Source organism: Lampetra planeri, chromosome 3, assembly GCF_965212315.1.
Source record: "Lampetra planeri chromosome 3, kcLamPlan1.2.h2, whole genome shotgun sequence".
Taxonomy (NCBI): domain Eukaryota; kingdom Metazoa; phylum Chordata; class Hyperoartia; order Petromyzontiformes; family Petromyzontidae; genus Lampetra; species Lampetra planeri.
The window spans coordinates 15,578,581-15,591,837 of NC_136109.1; the positions used below are offsets into that span (position 1 = coordinate 15,578,581).

General features: G+C 42.4%; 1 protein-coding gene across 12 annotated transcripts in view; it reads left to right on the top strand.

Moving 5' to 3' along the window:
* HERC1 (HECT and RLD domain containing E3 ubiquitin protein ligase family member 1) overlaps nt 1-13,257 on the top strand; it is a 116,587-nt gene that overhangs the window by 35,682 nt on the left and 67,648 nt on the right. For 11 of the 12 annotated variants that reach the window (XM_078621734.1, XM_078621801.1, XM_078621771.1 and 8 more), the window contains 7 exons: nt 2,041-2,374; nt 3,708-3,816; nt 5,274-5,337; nt 5,866-6,113; nt 6,727-6,954; nt 7,478-7,598; nt 12,962-13,199. In XM_078621734.1, coding sequence (XP_078477860.1) covers nt 2,041-2,374; nt 3,708-3,816; nt 5,274-5,337; nt 5,866-6,113; nt 6,727-6,954; nt 7,478-7,598; nt 12,962-13,199 — 1,342 coding nt within the window. The remainder of the gene's footprint in view (nt 1-2,040; nt 2,375-3,707; nt 3,817-5,273; nt 5,338-5,865; nt 6,114-6,726; nt 6,955-7,477; nt 7,599-12,961; nt 13,200-13,257) is intronic. The other variant, XM_078621794.1, reaches the window with a different exon arrangement.

Consider the following 13,257-nt stretch of genomic DNA (forward strand, 5'->3'; position numbering starts at 1 on the left):
ACGTATTTTGAAAAGCTAATGCTATAACATTAGCTTTTGCAAACAATGTGAATGATTGCTGCATATTTTAATTTAAAGTTTACCTTGCTTTATGCGGTAGTAGATGCGTTCCAAAAAAATGGCGCACAAAGCAAAATTGCTCATGACAGCTGCCTGCTGAGTAGCGCATACAATACAATACACAGTGTTGTCCCACGTCTGACCGTGCAGTCGTATGCGATAGAATTCAAACCGCATATCGTAAATTTTGGGTAGAAATAGTCTTGTCGCATAAACGATAAATCGTACAAACCTAAGCTGCGTAAAGGGAGGGAAACCCGTATATATATTTTAGTAGTATAATAAATTCTAGTTCTTTTATCTATATATATAAGAGAAATTTGTGAATGTGTGTCTGTTCAAAATGTTTAGCGTACTTCCCAACATGCAACAAACTTAAAAATTGCCATGTGGGTACTTTCCAGACTGTACACCATGCAAAAATTATAAAAAGAGACTTTTGGTTTTTTTTGGGGGGGAGGGGGCGCAATGATGGATATATTTTGCACGACAAGTGAGCTGTGACGTCACATCTGTGATGTCACCCGCGCATGCGGAAGCGTCACGCAGTGTGCCTGCTCATGTCACCCCCCCAACCCTCCGCGAGTTAAGTGCCATACAAATGTGTTGCAGGTCTAAGGCGTTCTTCGCGCAGCATTGCTGCTTTATTATTTCAGTCGTTTACTGCCGTACGCACCCTGAAAGTTGTGTGTGTCTGCAGCAAGCGCGTGTATGTGTACCTATGGACGCGCGCGTGTGTGTGCGTGTGGGGAGCGGTAGTGTAGTGGTTAGCGCGCTGCGCTACGAACCCGGCGACCCGAGTTCGATTCCCGCTCACGGCCACCACCGGTGACGATTATTTGAACCGGTCCTGGGCCTCCCCTAGGTCGACTCAGCCTCAAACGAGTAACTGGTGTGTTGTGTGAACATTGCCACTGGGGAGACAAAGGCGGCCGGGCGTTGTGAATCCAAGTTTCTGGGCGAAGCCGGGTAGTAAAGCTAGTATAGTATACTTTTTTGATTGTCCTCTGCGATTTGCTCATTTGTCCTTGTTAAAAAGAATTGTGGTTTTTCTGTGCTGATTTTACAGCAGCTTAGTCTTATTTAAATATGTATTACCTTAAATACTTGGTTCATCATGTTTAAATAAATCCATCTTGAATAAAATAGTTTTTTTTGTGGTTGCAAGGGGGGAGGGGGAGGGTGTTGCAGGCAGGGATTGTTTCTAGATTTGCTTAATATGGTAATTTTTTTCCGGATTCACTTGATATACCATAATCTCATCTAATTATTCATGGCCTAGTTGGCGGTCTTAAAAAGGTGAGTCTCAAGAGATCTAAAATTATGCAGCCATGGTCACTTTACCAAAGTCAATTTCACACGATTATTGAATAAAGCAATGAGCAGCAACATGTCTGATTCCCAGTGGAGCTTAGAATGCCATTTAAAGGTTGCAAATTATTTAAAGTTCAGGATCGCTTGTCATGTATTTGCTTTATAATTGCTGCCGTTAATTCATTACCGTTTACCTGTCCAAAATGGATCACTCGATTTTAGTTCTGAATTTCATGCTATTGTAATCATGATGTGGTACAGCCCTTTTTATGAAACTACTCTTTGGTTTCTTCACAATGCAGGCAGTGTATGTTATCCATACTTCACCACAGTGGTCAGCGCTGGTTGGTGAATGTGGGAGCATTGACTTACTGCACAGTACAACAATGTATTTTGTTGCAATGTCCTTTAACTGTTATTATGCATTGGGGTTGTTCATACAAGCACTATTCAGGCTCAAGCCTGCTTAGCTATGGAGATCTGATGACATTGGGCACATCCTGAGTGATCTGGTCATAGGATTGCTTAAATACAAGGCGTAGGGTAATGTAGCAACAACACAATTTGACTCTTTCCATATTCGTCTCCTGCTTGCGAGCATGCCAACGACGTGTTGGCTCTGTAATTGCGATTATATGTCTTGTCTCTCTTTTGTGCACCTTACAGAAGTTTTTCAATGTTTCCTATCAGCACGGGATGCGGCTCGAACGCGAGAACGAGAACGCGACAGGGAGCGGGAGAGGCTTGGCGTTGGGAGTTCAAATTCCCCAGCGCTAGACGAGCAGTCCGAGGACCACAACCAACCGTCGGTGGGGCCGCAGTCAAGCCAAGCGACCAAGAGAAAGAGCTCGGGCGTTGGGTTTGAGGAGTTGGATATTTTCACACTGGCATGCAACACGGTTATTCAGCGGTGTGCCTTGCTTATTCTGGCGGTGAGCCCCGCTGTGAGGGACTGCCAGAGTAGAGAAGAAGACCTGCCCGGACAAGGTGGTTACATTGGGTAAGTCCAAGTGCATTTTGTTCATCTACATGCAAAATCAAAGAACCAGGATAGCCTAATTTTAAAGTGACCTGGGGTCACCAAAATGGCAACAAGCAAATAAAGTAAAGTACAGCAATGAAGCAAATATAAATAAAAGCCAAAACGACCTTTTCGTGATGAGAATGTAAAAATATTGCATGAACATAAATAATTGTAAAATAATAAGTTCCCTGTCACGCATATATTGGCTTAGGTAGATAATTTTTGTACTGATCAAAGTGTAGTGGGTACAGAGGGAGAGCAAGGCTTCTTGGAGGCAACACATTTATTATAACAACATTCGCTAACACAAGGGGTAGCCGCCCTTTCACCAGGTAACTGGGGAGGGAGTCCCTCCGGACTAACTCGCCCAAACGCGACTGGGGAGGGGAAGCCTTCAAGCCGGACTCCAACTCGAGTCCTGGTCTTGACCCCCTGGGGCTTCTTCTTCAGAAGGACGTCTTCATGTCTTCAGACCAGCAACAACCGCCGGACTCCCCAGTCCCGGGGCTTCCTCCGCCCCTAGCCACCGCCTCCCTTTTCGACCTTTCCAGAGGTCCCTGGAACCGGTCCCGGGGTCCCCCAGCCCCCCTCTTTGGGGGCCCCACCCCCAGTACCTCCGGCCACTAGCCCTCCAGGTTCATCCGGAGTGCCATGGCCCCCTGTCACCTCTGCGCCGCTCCCAGCGCTCTCGCGCCCTAGCCTCCAAGGTGTTGACACTGCACACGGAGTGCACGTTGCACAACTGCCGTGTGCTGTAGGTGGTGTCCCGTGCTCCACACACGGGCCGGCCTAACGTGGCATGCCACTACAAAAGTACAATTCGGTAGCAGAAACTGTTATGACATTTAGGGTGACTATCATACTAATATCTCAACAAGGATACATGCTACATTCATATGTAGCAAATATAAAGGGTGTTGTAATTATAATGGTGTCTGTGTTCATGAAACAAATATATCTTAAATATCTTCTGATTGCTCCCAACTGGAACATTTTATAAGGAATGGAGAGCGATGAACGGTAGAAACCCAAGTTCGATTCCTGACCATGGATAACATCATTGGTGAGATGATATTTGACTGGCCTGGGCCTCCTTGTACTAACGAGTGCGGTAAATTATGGGGAGGCCTTCATTCAGCAGTGGATTGACAAAAGGCTGTAGATTATTTTATTTATTTAAACAAGGTTTTAATTTTAGTTTTTAATCATGTAACATCTACAATTTCTTATTTTCTTTGTTCCTATGAGCAGCATATTTTGATGAGTAGCCTTATTATACCCATATTAATATATTCTTGTGTTTATGCAGCAACCTAGGAGGACTTTCACCAGAGGACATCGATGCTCGTGGCAGGAGCAGTTCTCAGCCAGGCCGGGCCAGGAGAGAGTCTGATTCTGATGATGATGCATATACAAGGGTATGTGTTTTTCATTTCTACTAAAATGTTATTTGTTGTTTCCTACTAATTGATATATTTTTTTAATACTTGTGTAACATTGAATAATTAATGAGTGAAGGCCACTTTGACAAAACATGCCCAGGAAATGTAATGTTACAGTAATAATAATATTTAAATCTCATCAAAAATATGCACCATCATCTTTCATTGTGATCATCAGTATGAGTTATGTCATGCATGGTTTAAAGGATCACCTGTTATCTTATCTGACTCCTGTTTGGGGCCCAAGCTTTAAACATTTTGTAAAATCTGTAATCTTAGCTCTTGATGTATATGTGAAGCATTTCATTGTGCCTGGCATTCCACACGAATTGCCAAGCTACCATCATTTGAAGCACACTAATCTGCGAGCCTGGATTTCCAACTTTCTAACTAATTGATAATGGCCAGTCTGATGTTCTTCAAGGATCTATTATGTGTCCAAGTATTTTTTCTCTTAATTAAATTACTTATAGTCTCCCACTCCTTTTGCAGTAGACAGTGCTTCAAGCAATCATACTCATTTCAATCACCAGCTGACAGAAATATACATTAATCTGCCCAATGCGCAGATACTTCCCTATCAGTCATCACTGGCTTGAAGAATTCTTAATTGAGGTGACAAAAACCTGGAAACAACAAATTTTAACCCAGATCATGATAATTTCATATAAGGCTGGTAGTCTCACATTTCATCCAATCCATGTTTTAAGCATACTATTTTTGATTAGAATAAAAACATGAATGTGCTTGTCACAATGATCTTATATGACTTGCTGTGAAACGGCTATATTACTAATTTGGATAACGAAACATAGCAAATGCTTGGTGTTATTACTTGTGCCAAAGCCACTTCTCAGCTGTTTTACTCAAAAGTACAGATTTGTCCATAGTTGGAATGCTGCATATATATCGTACCTCACTAGACTAAATATAATTCCATATAAAAGTCATGTTGCTTACTCCAGGAATCACTGATTCGATCCAGTCACTCACTCAATGGCTGTCAATTGCCTACATATGTCACTCTTATATCGCTACTACCATGGATGCTGTTCCAGTGATCTTTACGATTTTCTTCTTCAACCCATGTCAAGGACTCTGTCTTCCAGACTCTTTTGTCTCATCCATACTCCATTCAACCACCATACTGCAGATCTCCACACTTCTTCTGCTCTTTCCCTCAAACTGATCTACTTTGCAATTCCGTCCAATCGTATCTTTTCCCAAGTTCGTATAACCTTCCTCTGTTTGAGAAACGTGATTTTAACTGTTATCGATTACAACGTAAAAAGTGTTTGTTGTTAGCAACTTGCAATGTTGGGCCTTTGGGACCCTTCACCATTACTGTGCTAGATTAAACATATATAATTTTACTGTAATTGACTTAAGTGGCAAAAAATAACTAATCTAAATCTCTATTTTTGTTCTTCCAGGATTCTGAGCGTGGATTTAGAGAAGATTCTGAAATGACTTCTAAAACTACTCAGCAGAGGCATGGTGGGATACTGATGTTTTCAAATACACAATATTGAAATGTAATTCTCACTGTCTATTGAAAGTTGATAAAAGGCCGCTAAGTTTGCCTGGACATATTTTGCAGAACATTTTACAACAAATGTTTGTCATCTATTTAATTTAACTCGCCTTTTTGCCCGTCCAAGGACGGGGGTATTGCAGTAAATCTGAAACTTGCAAGCGAAAAGCAGACCGCGACGTGATATTCATTCCATCCATTCGTGATGCACGCATTCATTCTTGGATCATTATAGTAGGTAATAATAATGGGGGCGTGTCCATTTAGAGGACGTCACCTGCTCATGAATATTAATGAGGGGGGACTGGTCGATGTTGAGTGACGTCACGAGCATTAAGGACATTCCTGGGTGATTATATCTAGTCGGTATTTGAAGACCATCACCTTTTGATGTATAGCTGGTCATTACCTCTTTTAAATTGAACTGAAATAGGTATGACAGGTTGAATATACATCTTGTTACTGCAATATACTTATTTTGTACTTTACAGATTCTGAGATCGCCTTGCAAGAGGCACGCAGGCAGCAGCAGCAACAACAGCAGCGTTACCTGGGCAGAGACAAGGCAATTGGTGCCCGGGGCCGCCCCTCAGATGGCCAGACGCTGGTTGAGACCCTGTCTGGCTTCATCACAGGAGACCTGGCTCAGTCGCCTGGCCTTCGCGAGCCTGAGGAAGGCCGTTCCAGCAACCCACACCTGCTGGCCATCGCTATGGAGCAGCAACAAACGCGAGCAGAGGTGAGGTGTGGCTTGATTAAATTGTACATCATGGGACCTCCTTTGCCAGTACCAAAATTTTTGAATAGGTTTTCCCCTATTTTCTGGCAACAAAACAGGTGTTAAGATGTTAAAACACCCAACTGAAACCTTTTACAAGGAATCATGTCTGCATTAACCACAATATTTGTGGTCAGAATGCAAACAATAACATACTCTTGTGTTTTAACATCTTAACACCTGTTTTGTTGCCAGAAAAAAAGGAAAACCTATTCTCATAAATTGTACATGTTACTAGGTTAAATATGTGGTGGTGGTGTCAGTAACAGCGGTTGCAAATGAGTTTGAAGGACATAATTTCGGCTTAAATATTAACAATACAAATTTAAGAATCTTTCTTTTGGAAATTACAAGGTGAGAACGTAGAAAATAGTCCCGTTAATATTTGCTATGAGCAACGTGTTTTTCATATTTTATATTTTATGATATTGATTCCATTGTAACGAATCACAGCTTTTCCTATATGGTTTAAACATTCTTGGATTGTTAAAAAATTCCCATTTTTATTGTTTTGTTTCTTTTAGAAATGGTATCTGTGTATTCTTGATTGAAACATTTTTGGTTATTTCCATAGCTGCGTGTGGAGGCATTGCACCAAATCCTCACTCTGATTGCTGGGATGGAGGACAAGGATTGCCAGCCATCGGGGAGGAGTGAGCATGGTACCCCCATGTCACCTGGTTTCCAATCGGCTGCCCTGCTAACGTCTGTCCGCCTGCAATTTCTTGCCGGCTGTTTCGGCCTAGGCGTGGTCACCTCAAATAGCCTGGAGGGAGACAGTGTACAGCTCCATCACTACCAGGCAAGCCCACGTGACAACACATCCATATTGCTCGAAGATTGCGGTGCTTAAATGTAGTGTTCCTTTTGTATGTGGGGGATAATCTATCAAAATCGATTTTGGTAGATTGTTTTTATTTGTAAGGTAGGAAAAAATGTTAACCCTATTGAGTCCTTTTTAAATCTGTCAACTGTTTGTGTTTTTTCTCATTTTAGTATTGTTGGAGATAATATTTTTGAGACTCATGTAGTGAAAAGTTTAGAACAGTGTGTTTAAACTGAAAGCAGTCCTCATACCAACACATTTTTTATGACTTTTATAAGTATTAGAATAATTGATAATTGTTTTTCCTGGGTTACCATTTTTTTATTAATTATAATTTAGTTTTATATATTTCAGTAAATTTTTTTGATCGATTTTCAAAGATCATTTTAATGTAAAATAAATGGTTTTATTTCAAGGCACCAATGTAAAAAATGTTATTCAATATCGTAGATATACACTTTTTCACTTTGTATTCCTGTCTTTACATTGACTCTCATAGGATGGAATTACAGCAGCGAAGAGACATACTCAAACATTAATTCAGTCTTTGGTTCACAAGATCTACCAGCATCTCGCTGCTGTGCTGGATCGTGGCTTGCAGACCAACCGGCATCCAATTGGTAAATTGGCTTCATGAAAGTTGTTTGTTTTTGTGCAGAGTGCACCTAGCATGGCACAAGTGCCGTGGTGAAATCACCGCCACTTAGTGCTGAATGACGGTTATTTTATGTTATGTGCGGAGCGGGGAGCAGAAGTGTCGTGGTTGGCACGCTGCACTTCGAACCCGGTGACCCGAGTTTGATTCCTGCTCACTCGCAGCTATCAACATTGACAATTATCTGAATCGGTCCTGGGCCTCCCAGAGGTCGACTCGGCCTCAAATGATTACCCAGTGCAATATGCTAGCGCGCTACTCGCAGTACTTTCCACAACAATATTTTTAGGCTATATGGGGGATTATTGTATGTGTGCGGAGTGGTAGTGTAGTGGTTTGCATGCTGCAAACCTGATATCCAATTTCTGAAACCGTTCTAGACCTTCCGTAAATTGACTTGGCCACAAATTAGAACCTGGTGTGGTGTTTGCCACATCACCCTCTTGTGCACCGTGCCGGCTTTCGTTAGGGGCTCGTAAACAGAACTTGCCCCAACAGGCTATGTAGGATACCCCTGAAGTGAAGACTTTAGAGAAATTTTTACTTTGCTTAAGATGGTGTCATTTGCATTAATTACAGAGGAACCATCTATGTATGGAAGTTTAAATTTCCTGCTCTAATTAGACAACTGCTTATACAAATCCTGCATCCCTCCCTGATTGCCTCCTGAACAAAATACAACATTACGGTTTTTACATTTTAGGTGGGTGCTGAGCTCTCTCCATTGGTTTAATGTGGTGAGTTCCTAGCATGCAAAATACCTTGCTGATCTCATCAAGGAGCATAAACCATCACTCAAACTCGGGTCATCCTCTCAGCGGCTTTTGGCTCTAACCATCGAACATCGCGCGCTTTCCGGTGCGCTTCTGCAGCCATCTGGAATGCTCTTCCTTCTGATATTAAGAAGCCACTGGAGCTGTGCACTTTTAAATCTAGATTTAAAACTACTTTCTTGAACTGCTTTTTGTGTTTGGTTTGTCCTTTCCCTGCATCTCTGATTAGCACGGTTGGCTACATATGGTCCGAAAGAAGTTCTACATAAAAGTTTCATAGTTTGGGTTGCATGGCTACAATCACACTGTGACTTGTCTTTAAACATTTTTTTTTATGAAGGAGATGTGTGCATCGGCCTGTTGATGTTGTGATTCAGTTGAAGGTTTACACCAGTGTCTTTGAGGAATGTCAAAACCAGGAGGTGCGATGTTTGGGTCTCGACTAAAGTGTTTATTCTAGACGTCAGCGTTGTTCCACTGTCTGCCAGCATTCTTCTTGAGATAATAGCTTTCTCGTAGCCCACTTGTTATGTGTTTTCTTAAACACAACAAATAACGTCATCTAGCTGAAATGGACATCGTTAATTGAAATTCAGATATGAACAGGAGTAGGGAAGTGTGGGACGGATATGGAGGAGGGAGGAAGAGATGGAGAGGGACGGAGAGGGGTGGGAGGGAGAGTGAAAGGGCATGAAACAAGAGGAAAGAGAGGGCAAAACACAAAGAAGAGCTGTGTGGGAGGGAGGATTAGGGAGAGGCAAGGGAGATTTAGATGGGAAAGGGAGAGGTGGGAATAAGGATCAGGAGAGAAACAGGGAGAGTTATATTGGGAGGGAAGTAGGTAAAATACAGTGGAGGGAAGAGAGCTTGTTTTTTTGGTAATTTAATTGAAGGTATGGAGGGGTTACCAGCCCCTTGCCCCCACTGGTCACTGGCGGCTGCGAGCATGCCATGAGAGGAACGGCCAATTTATTATCAGTCCCCCCCCACCCTGCCCCCATGTCATTGCTCACAGCATACCACACTGTTACCGACTGACTGGCAATCGCAGAGGATGTGGAGGTATTTTTTCTAGTCTACATCTGCACCGGTTTGAAACATTCAGGCTGGCCTGCCTATGATTCATCCTGGGTTGAACCAAGTTGAATCATGCGAGTAGCTCGCAGATCCTTTAAAGATCTGGATACAGTTCCATCTCTGAGCTCCTCCAGCAGGTGAGGCTGCGTTGGCTGGGTCATACAGCCCCATATGCCCAACCTTTGCATTCCCAAGCAGCTTCTGTTTGGCCAGATAGAGGGCATGGCACGGGCTACAGAAGAGATGGGCTGATACGGTACAGGAGGATGTGGAGCAGAGCGGATAAGCCGATGACCGGTACCAAAGGTGTCAAGATCGGCCTCTTTAGGAGGCAAGTGAAGCACGCTTTGGGAAATTTGGAGGCAGAGGAGTAACGCTCGCAACAACGAGCGGAGCGCTGAACAGATAAAATGCATCAAGTTGACACAGTAGGGAGCACAAGTTGGTGCATCTGTCAGTCACATGGGTCTGCCCCGTGACCTGTCAGCAAGCCTGACATTGCATGTGGCCTCAAAGTACATCTAGCCGAGCACAAACGTTGTGGTGATGTCACCGCCATTTAGCGGCAAAAGGCAGCGACTGTTATTTGAGGAGAGGACTTTAGAGGGGGGGGAGACGTAGAAGAGGGGACAGAGGAGAATAGAGGAATAGAGAACAAATAGAAATAGTGTGAGAAATCGAGATGATAAATTGCGATCTACAGCAGAGAGAATCCAAGAGGAAGAGAGAGAGGGCTCTATATAAGGCTATTCGTTTTACTGGTTGGCTGGGAGAGGAACGGATGGATGGTCACGCCCGTAGGACGTGTGAGTTGCTTGTTTATTATATTAAAAGAAACACATCAAAGTCGATGCCATTGTCTTCTTTTGATTTAACATTTTCAGCAAATAACTTATTTTACTAAGCCATCTTGCATGTCCACAACAAACACTAGGTGGCGTAGTAGCTTTGTTTCTAGACAGAATTGGAGAAACATTTTCTGTGGTTCTATGCAAGCATTACATTTATCACATGTGTCACATATGTAAATAACCTAACTCGCACCTCCGATTAGCACGGTTGGCTTCGTACCTTGATCATTACCGTCACTTTGTCCATTAGCAACATGAACCTGAAGATAAATTAGTCCAGCCCTCTGAACCTTGTGCATTAATACCAAATGTTAAGAATTATAACAATGCCTTGGTCACATAATGGGACCTCCTTTGCCAGTACCAAAATATGAGAATAGGTTTTCCACTTTCTTCTGGCAACAAAACAGGTGTTAAGATGTTGAAACACCAAACTGAAACCTTTTACAAGGAATCATGTCTGCATTAACCACAATACTTGTGGTCAGAATGCAAAAAAAAACATATATGCAAAAAGGCGTCCTCTGGTCTAACACGCCAAAAGGCGTCCTCTGGTCTAACACCATTTGAGACTAGGCTCCAAAGAAAGCTGTCTCTGGTGTGGACCAATCCGTTTCAAAGACAATGCATATATTATCAGAGGTTTTTTGTTTGCATTCTGACCACAAGTATTGTGGTTAATGCGGACATGATTCCTTGTAAAAGGTTTCAGTTTGGTGTTTTAACATCTTAACACTTGTTTTGTTGCCAGAAAAAATGGGAAATCTATTCTCAATGCCTTGGTCCTTCTGTGTGTATGTTAAACTTCTTTCCCACTGTTTGGAGCCAACCATGCTACATGGAGGTGTGGGAAGGATAAACTAGACACAGCAGTTCTAAAGAAATTCGTTTTTAATCTAGATGATTTAAAAGTACATAGCTCCAGTGGCTTCCTAATATCGGAAGGAAGAGCATTCCAGATGGCTGCAGAAACGCATCTGAAAGCGCGAAATACAGTGAACGTATTTGTTCAATGGCCAGCCAAAAGCTGCTGCGTAGGATGACCAAAGTTTGTGTGGTGGTTTATGCTCCTTGGCGAGATCAGCAGGGTATTGTGGTTCATGTGTGGCAAGCACTTTGTGTGCGATGAGTGCGACCTTTTAATGTATTCGTTCTGAAATTGGAAGCCAATGCGGCATGGCGAGCACTGGACGGACATGGTCGGATCTTGCACCTTCATGACACGTGCCAAATAATGTACACGGTGCAGCTTTGTAATGTTTCTGTCTGAGTCATGGGGATATTATTTTTGACCCCTAAAAAAAATAAAGGCATTAAAGATGTCCGGCTGGTTTAGTGTGTAATTGGGTGCCCTGTTTAGATTCCAAGCCTGTCTGCTTACAAATATAAATATCGCTAACATCTACATATATAAATATTAAAAGGAAATAATTTTAGCCAATTTATCATGATATCACATGAGCTGTGAATTATGTCAACGTCCCATCTGTGACAATATACATGGCTATTTTGCACAGCTGTTATTTTTCTCACTACAACAAAACACCTATTAATTTAGATATGGATGCTGTTTCAAGCCTGAACAAGGGAAGGGCTCCTTGTCTGATTTTTCACATTAATCTTAATTAACAAGGCAAAGCAAAAATCCCCATCTCATCTGCAGTTCTGCAACATTTGGTTATGATTCCAGTCCTGGTAGTGACATTGGATAGAGCTAATCTTTTGTAAAGTAACGGTACGTTTTTATTAATCTTGGAGGTGGCCGAGCCAATTCCTGACCGGGAGTGGAGATTCTAACCTTTATTGTGGGTCAAGTATTCAAATCAGGATTCATACCTGGCCAGATGCAGCACTTACAGCAATATTCGTGAGAAAGGGAAGAGTTGCTATGGGACCCGAAGAGGTAGTTGACATACCCTTGCATATAAGGATGCTAATAAACAAGTTCTAAGCAATTAGGGAAAAAAGTTAATTGACCTTTTAGAAGCGTGGGTTCTCGATGAGCTATGCAAGTCACGTTGGAAGACTGGATAGGTCAACTTTCGTATTAAGAGACGGGTGTTCGAGATGGGCGTAATGGCTGTTACAATATCGGACCATGTTATCTTGCGTTTGTATTGTATGCTTGGTTATTTTCTTACTTAAATTATCTACAACAATGCTCATAATGATGTTCTGTTATCCGGGTCGGACAGCTGTCTCTGATTAAGCGACTATAAAATTCCTTCTATGAATATAGGTTCAGCATTGGACGCCTACTCAGAAAATCAGGAAGAGGTTACAATGGGGTTGGCATTTGTGCAGGATTGTGATGCATAGTTTAATGAGATGGACATTGAAAGGGACGTTCGTAGTGTTGGTGATCAAGAGGAAAACCTCCGGGTCAGATGATGTAATACTGTGGGAGCAGACTTTTTATGTTAGGTGTAGACTCTCCAACCTTTTTGGAAATTGGTAGAAATCTAGAAATAATAATGATGTATTGTGGCATCAAAATGTCTGTTGTGACCTCTTTATAATGAAGCAGTTTAATAATTGTATGTATGTTGAAATAATTGAGACCTTCAGCCTTTTTACGAAGTGTAACTTAACACTTACATTAACGCTTTCAATATTTTTTTTAACAGGTGCACAGCAGCGTCTACAGCTCGTCACAGTGTTTGCACTGAGCATGCGTTACCAGCCTGTGGATGTGTCACTGGCTGTGTCCACTGGACTTCTGGGCATCCTTTCGGAGCTGTGCGGTACTGACATGTCTCTGGGTCAGCCTTGGCTCCTCATCCACAAGCCAGGCCTTTCTCAAATTGGCACAGCGCTCAAGGTAGCCAGCACCAGGCTGCTGCAGATCCTGGCCATCACCACAGGGTAAGGATGTCTTGCTAACGAACAAAATAATACACATCCAGCTTGAAAAAAAATGGGT